This window comes from Ceratina calcarata, unplaced genomic scaffold (assembly GCF_001652005.2).
Source record: "Ceratina calcarata isolate Rehan_Ccalc_2016 unplaced genomic scaffold, ASM165200v1 scaffold328.2, whole genome shotgun sequence".
Taxonomy (NCBI): domain Eukaryota; kingdom Metazoa; phylum Arthropoda; class Insecta; order Hymenoptera; family Apidae; genus Ceratina; species Ceratina calcarata.
In genome coordinates, this window is record NW_017155517.1 from 661,074 (window position 1) to 668,586 (window position 7,513).

The 7,513-nt window shown below is 33.1% G+C and overlaps 2 protein-coding genes across 2 annotated transcripts in view; one reads left to right on the top strand and one right to left on the bottom strand.

Annotated features, from left to right (window-relative positions):
* Positions 1 to 1,174: 1,174 nt before the first annotated feature.
* LOC108624777 (uncharacterized) lies at positions 1,175 to 5,258 on the bottom strand. The gene is made up of 4 exons (XM_018024310.2): positions 4,443 to 5,258; positions 3,861 to 4,250; positions 3,713 to 3,796; positions 1,175 to 3,631 (listed from the first exon to the last, which is right to left on the bottom strand). The coding sequence occupies exons 1-4, from the start codon at positions 4,458 to 4,460 to the stop codon at positions 1,565 to 1,567; spliced, it is 2,559 nt and encodes an 852-aa protein (XP_017879799.1). The 5' UTR covers positions 4,461 to 5,258; the 3' UTR covers positions 1,175 to 1,564.
* Positions 5,259 to 7,210: 1,952 nt separating this feature from the next.
* Positions 7,211 to 7,513, top strand: part of LOC108624723 (T-complex protein 11-like protein 1) — a 3,834-nt gene continuing 3,531 nt past the window's right edge. The window contains exons 1-2 of the mRNA XM_026813330.1: positions 7,211 to 7,221; positions 7,270 to 7,279. Of these exons, the coding sequence (XP_026669131.1) occupies positions 7,211 to 7,221; positions 7,270 to 7,279 (21 nt within the window). The remainder of the gene's footprint in view (positions 7,222 to 7,269; positions 7,280 to 7,513) is intronic.

The following is a 7,513-nucleotide window of genomic DNA, read 5'->3' on the forward strand; positions in this document are numbered from 1 at the left end:
CTGTATAGCCAATACATCCTTAAAATTCGTTTCACGCTAACGAGTAAAGAATTGATGTTCCTAAAACATTTTATGCACGTAAAATGTCTCCTAAAATAATTAGATCAATCATAATATTGTCATTAACTATATTTTGTCACACCTGCGCAAGCACGCAAGTCAATTATACTATATAGTATTAATATCATTCTATCGCCTATATACAACTCTCAAAAATGAAGCTCCGAAGTTTACGCGTTAGTGCTGTTGACTACTAATATTATAGTCGTTTCGTATCAAATGAATTTTAAAAGATGTTACTTCGCAACGCAAAATATTCGCATTAAACTGGCCGTAGACGTAATTGCAAGATTGAAAAGCATGCATGATCAATCTTTTTATACAAGCACACTTGAACGTTTACATGATAAATTCGCAAGCGTTTTAATTGTACAAGCGGCTTGAAAACTGATTGAGTTTCAATTATGCATGCGTGTAGAAGCGGCGCTTGCACAAGCAAAACGGAACGTATGGTTGAAAATTGTATGCAAGCCTACAAAAACGCCCATGCTGCGGCATATTAAATCTAAAGATTACCTTGATAAGGTGCAGAGGGAAACTATATTAATAAAAAGATATAGATTAATTGAACCTAACGCCGATAAGGATTCAGCTGTGAAAAACATGAGTTTAGAACTTAGCTAGAATTGAATTCTTTTTTCGCGTTTTCATCTTGTAAATAAGGGTAGAAGCAGTCAAAGTAAGTGTATTGCCGCCCGAAGTCGACGCTTGTTCAGGCAAACTTGTACCATGTGGTGGCAAAGATAAATTGTCCGTGTTTGTATAAAAAGATTAATCATGCATCCTTGGGAAGCTTACAGTTACGTCTGTAGCCACCTTTATGTGACTTCTAGTCATTGGAAGTAGTAGCACGCACTAATGTGTATATGTACTGCATTTTACGAACATATATGTGTGTTTATGTATACTGTTCCGCGTTCTCATATTCTGCTAACAAATTTCCGATAAATACATATTGTCTCGTTTGAATACACGTGAACGCAACTCCTCCCATAATATTTAAATCGCAGTAACAAGAATAAAGGTTTAGTCTTCTAATTTGTTTCCGATCTAGGCAATAGATCTGTACAAACTGTAGAGAATCGAAAGAAACAAAAAGAAGGTGAACTGATGGTGCCTTTTGCAAAAACATTTTAATATCATTTAACAGAGATCTAATCGATGTTTCTAGTTATGGCTGCAATTAACATTACACAGATTTTGATTACAAAATAATTTGCTAAAGTAACTGCTAAATAATTCATGTATCCAGCAATATTGCATGATTGCTGTGAAACTAATCCGTACTACTACCACAGCTATACAATACAAATCAAATGAATATAATCCTATATCTGGCAATATCTGCAGTGATATTTACGATGTTTTTTCCTAAGCTAGTGATGTCGGTACAGCCTTTAGTTTCACATTAGTTACAAAAAATAATGCTCTGTTATCTTTAAAGGAACTCCCTGCTGAAATAGTAATAACTTCTGTTTTCTTTTAAACTATCTGCTGGTATACTTTACATTTTTGATCCCGTCTTATCGTGGCTCTTTTGCAGCCTCTTGTGATCCTTCCTATACTTTTCAATCGTTAAATCCGCATTATCCGTGCTCGATAAACTTAACGCGATAGGGTCTAAACTCGCTGCAAGTTTCAAATAAGTCTCCTCCATTTCTTTCGTGATCTTGACGTCATATTCGAATACACTGTCCATTTTTTTCGAAAATTTGGGCAATACTTTTTGTTCTTCAAGCGGCACGTCGAAAGATATCAAGTCTTTCTCTTTCTCTGATTCAGTATTATTTACATCCGATGAAAAATTATTTACATCATTGCTTGAATTTCTCCCGCCCTCCTCCAACTCTTGATCGTTTTTACATTTACTTTCTGAAGAATCGGAAAATGCTCGATTGCTTTCGTTTAACTTGGACTTCGTTTGCGAATCATCTAAATATATCAACGACGAGCTTTTGTCTTTTACGTTCTCGTTAGGCTTTATCTCCGCGTAACTAGGTTCAGAATTGTCCATGTGAACCGAAGACTGAACCCATTCGGCTACTCTTTGCAACTGATTATTGTCGTGCATTAGCATCGGTGAATTTTCTTCGCTGCTCGTTGAAATTGATTTATCAGATCCCGATCGAGACAATTTCTTCGAATGAACTAACGCGGTATTTAGTTTACTATTTCCACTAGTGTATAATACAGTTTTATAATGTCCAGCATTATCTAAGAGGATATTCTTCGATCCGGGTGTGACTCTTACGAGGCAGTTCCTCGGACCGCTGATCCTGTTCTGAGTATTAGGTTTTGAACTAACGGCACTGTGCAAACGCATCCCGGTCGATTGGACAACATCGCTAGAACTACTGGAAGGATCGGAAGTCGAGATTACTATGCTATCGCTACTGAAACTTGGACTGGTGGCCACTTCCATTTGCCCAGAATCATTTTGATTTGTAACACTGTCGATGTTCTTGACCTCTATCAAAGTCAATTGCGCTGGATGGTGTTTCTCTTGGGCAGATCTATCGTTCTTCCAAATTCTATCGTTAATTACGTCGATCTCTATATCGCTGTTAATTTTCTCTTTGCCCTCTTTCGTGTTAATCTGCGACTTCAATTTGGTCCATTCGTTCTTCCATAATCTATCATTAATTATATCAATATGACTCTGTTCTCTTCCACCGATATTATTTTTAGAATTCTCAGAAACTACGTGACTACAGTTAGAGGATTTCTTCTCCGATTTGTTCCAAGAATTTGTGTTTCTGCTATCGAGTTGGAGTTCACATTTTTTATTTAGTTTCGTCTGTTTCCCTTTGTCAAAATTCATTTTACTCATAAACGCATCGGTCACCTTTTGAGGTACCATCTGCTTAGCCGTGTTCTCATGTTGATTTTGAAATGTATTTTCAAATTGTGGATCGTTACGACGAATTAAGGTTTTTTTGTTAGTCTTCACGTTAACACTCGCTCGACCATCCTCTTTCAAATTGTCTACAATTTTACCATTTCTATTTGTAAATTTATCCTTTATACACAACTGCTGATGGTTACCATGTCTTGCGCAACTGTTCTGAAATTTTTCTTTGCATGCAATATTTTCATTTACTTCGTGGTAAGCTACGTGTAGTACAGTGTTTTGACTTTCTTTATTTTGGCAATTTTTTTCAATGTTCTTTAAATTATCAGAATGTTTCTGCACGCTTTGAGCGCGCTTCATCGTACACTCATTGCAAGAGAAAACATCTGGCACGCCAGTTTGCGTTTCAGCATCAATCGTTAAAATACTTCGGTGACAAGTACAGGTATCGCAATGCTTTCCGAATATTCTCTCTTTCTCTCTATCTTCCAAAACCTTAGCCATTATAGCGGCTGAAACTATGTCGACCGGCGGCTTCGATTCATCTATGTCATCGTCATCTTTGTCAACTGTAGACTTGGTCACGTTATAGACCATTGCCGTTGGAGGAAATGTTGAAATTGGTACTGTAATACTTTTTACATCAGGGGGTGAGACATCACTGGGATGTTTCTTCTGTGCAACATAGGTTCTAACTTTGGCTTGTACCTCAGAAGGTAACTAAAACAAACAACTATATTTTAAAATATTTCTTCATATTATAACAATTACTCTATACATTACATAATATAAATAACTTACGGAATCATATTTTTGTCCAACAAAATTAGAAGGTTTACACTGAAGGAGTTGTATTGCCAAGTTTACATCATTTCTATATTTTTCCTGAAATAAATAACATATTTATAAATATTTTTTATCTTCGAAATATTTTATATGTGGAACATACATTATCTTGAGTTAAACGGTGTATAGTACAGTTTGCATCAGCTAGCCTATGAGATAATGTAGCAATATCCTTAGTAAATGCACTTTTCTCTGTTTCACATTTATCTACAATCCTCAACAATTTATCCTCAAGATTTTGATTTACTCTTTGAACACGTTTGTGAGCTTCGTGCAATCTTGAATATTTTTCCTGCCAGATTGAAAGTTCCTCCTTCATGGAGGCCAGCTCTCCATTCGGAAACTTTTCAGCTTCACTCAAAAACTGTGTTTCCATTGTTACAATGTGATTGTCCCTTTCTATTAGACGTTGACGTAAATTCTCTATCTCTACATGCAAATGCATGTCCCCGTGTTGCTCATGATTGCAACTTGTACACTTGCAGCCACATTGCTAGAATAAATAATCATAAACAAACTATGTTCACATATGGCAAAAAAGGCTAATTCAAAGTTTGAGGTCAGTCAAACGCCAACGCTAATATTTGCAAAGACTAATATCATTTCAATATGTGTTATATTTTATCAATTGTTGTAAGATTAATTGAAATCTTCAATTTTCTTTTGTCATTGTTAGCATACGTACCTTACATTTTTCAGCCATTGTGTAATACACAAATTATAGTAAAAATTCCGAAAAAATATTTACGAATAACGAGACTTCGAAATTGGAGCCTCATAACCCTGTTGTTCAATACGAACTAGAAATATGGACAGCTTTTACACGTTTCAACGTTATCTATTTCCTCATAACATCGTCATCTTCCTCGGCTGCCAGTCCGATAAAGGTCGTCTTTTATGGAATCGTTAACGCTTAATAAAATATTGTTGCGATTAACTTCGTATTGACAGATTGTAAAGTTCTCTGTCGTCTGCCATGTATCCAGCTTCCACAAAGTAATTCGATCGTCGATCCAAATGTTAATCACAATCGTCTTTCAATGTTTTAACGAATACATCGCATTACTTTATTACTATTTTATGTTACGTTAGTAATTTACTAATAACAAATAGCAATTAAGAGGTACAAAGGAATATTTAAAAAAAAACTTGCAGTAATGGAAATCGTACTTAATGTAACACTCCAAGATGGCCAATAGAACATTACAGAAAAAGATTTGCACTTTTTATTGGATATCATAAGTACATGCAATTGTGACTAATATAATTAAATGCAGAATATTAAGAATAAAAGTTTCGTCCGTTTAGTTGATTTAACAATTAGCCAATAAAATAATAATTTTGTAAGAAAGAGTATGTATCCCATAAAGCTTGGAAATCGAATTAAGGTGGAAATCAAGATCGTCATTTAAATTCGACAGATGACATTCGCATGTCATGAAATATTGAAAAATGAATTCAAAAGATGAGTATTTGTAAAGGTCATTCAATTGTACTAGAAGAAAATAAAAATGAAAACACTAATTAACAAATTCATCTATCGAATGTAAGATTAATAAAACTGATGAGTAATATTAATAATTGAACTGATTAAACAGATAATTACTTTCATTCCGTCGAACTGTACGTACAGCGTAGTACTTTTATTTTATCAATTATATGTAGTGAATAAATCGTTTATATGATATAAAATTACGATTATATGGATACGTTAACGCTTAAGTAGCAATATGAATCATTTTTTGAAGAGAATATCAAGCATTCCGTAAGATCAGTTATTTTTGTACAATAAAGAACGATTCGGATGATTTCACTTATCGCAGATCCTTCCAACCTTCGCCAAATTCAAGGTGGACTACAATGAGTCATTTGCAAAAAAGATTGCAGTTGTATAGTTGCACCTTGAATCTTTTAAGATACTTATACGGCATTACTTTTGTAACTGACAGATTGTAAAGTTCTCTGTCGTCTGCCATGTATCCAGCTTCCACAAAGTAATTCGATCGTCGATCCAAATGTTAATCACAATCGTCTTTCAATGTTTTAACGAATACATCGCATTACTTTATTACTATTTTATGTTACGTTAGTAATTTACTAATAACAAATAGCAATTAAGAGGTACAAAGGAATATTTAAAAAAAAACTTGCAGTAATGGAAATCGTACTTAATGTAACACTCCAAGATGGCCAATAGAACATTACAGAAAAAGATTTGCACTTTTTATTGGATATCATAAGTACATGCAATTGTGACTAATATAATTAAATGCAGAATATTAAGAATAAAAGTTTCGTCCGTTTAGTTGATTTAACAATTAGCCAATAAAATAATAATTTTGTAAGAAAGAGTATGTATCCCATAAAGCTTGGAAATCGAATTAAGGTGGAAATCAAGATCGTCATTTAAATTCGACAGATGACATTCGCATGTCATGAAATATTGAAAAATGAATTCAAAAGATGAGTATTTGTAAAGGTCATTCAATTGTACTAGAAGAAAATAAAAATGAAAACACTAATTAACAAATTCATCTATCGAATGTAAGATTAATAAAACTGATGAGTAATATTAATAATTGAACTGATTAAACAGATAATTACTTTCATTCCGTCGAACTGTACGTACAGCGTAGTACTTTTATTTTATCAATTATATGTAGTGAATAAATCGTTTATATGATATAAAATTACGATTATATGGATACGTTAACGCTTAAGTAGCAATATGAATCATTTTTTGAAGAGAATATCAAGCATTCCGTAAGATCAGTTATTTTTGTACAATAAAGAACGATTCGGATGATTTCACTTATCGCAGATCCTTCCAACCTTCGCCAAATTCAAGGTGGACTACAATGAGTCATTTGCAAAAAAGATTGCAGTTGTATAGTTGCACCTTGAATCTTTTAAGATACTTATACGGCATTACTTTTGTAACATAATTGACAATTATATTATTTGAATTTATCAACATTTTCTTTGCCTCAGTAATGCGTAAGTATATTATTACAATGCCTTATCATCGTGGAGATACCTACAAACAAATGTAAAAAATGTGCTACTCAATACTTGAAATGCATACATATGTATATGTAGTTGTATATGTACGGCCATTGAAAAAAAAGACAATTTACAGAGGACGCTGCAGCTATATAAACGTAAACATTGGTCTAACTTCACTGTCGAACATCAACCTAAAAAGTTGTAAATATATATTATTCACAATTTGGAACAAAATTGATTTTTCAATATGACAATTGTCATATAAAATTGTTAACAAATTTAGAGTAGACATGTGAAATATGGTATAATGAACGTTGAATCATTCTTGTGAAACGTCAGGTCAGATAAGATAATCATTTTACACACTGATCTCCTAGCGAAAAGTCTTTTTAAGTAAGTCTCCAAAACAATTAATTGCCAGTGAAAGCAGATTCGTATGCCTTCTAAATGATTAGGTGGTAAAACAAAGTTTTAGATATCGTGCATCTTGTTTGTGAACAAAATAGCAGATACAGTGTATGCATCTTATATTTAGAAAGTAAAAAAAGAAAATTTCCAATGTCAAACAAATATTTCACGTAGATTATTAAAATACATAGTTGGAAACTAAAGTTTTGCAAAAAATACATTCTACATGAAATGTAAAACTAATGATAAATTGTCTTTAAGGAAGGAATAAAAATATAATTAATACCTTAAATAGGTGTAAATTCATTAAAAATATAATCGATTTTTTTCTTACTATAATAA

What these genes read in the sequence shown, in the direction of transcription:
- LOC108624777 (XM_018024310.2), bottom strand. An exon ending in ACCGTTTAACTCAAGATAAT is followed by an intron (nt 3,797 to 3,860) that starts GTATGTTCCACA and finishes TATTTATTTCAG; the next exon opens with GAAAAATATAGAAATGATGT. An exon ending in TTGGACAAAAATATGATTCC is followed by an intron (nt 3,632 to 3,712) that starts GTAAGTTATTTA and finishes TGTTTGTTTTAG; the next exon opens with TTACCTTCTGAGGTACAAGC.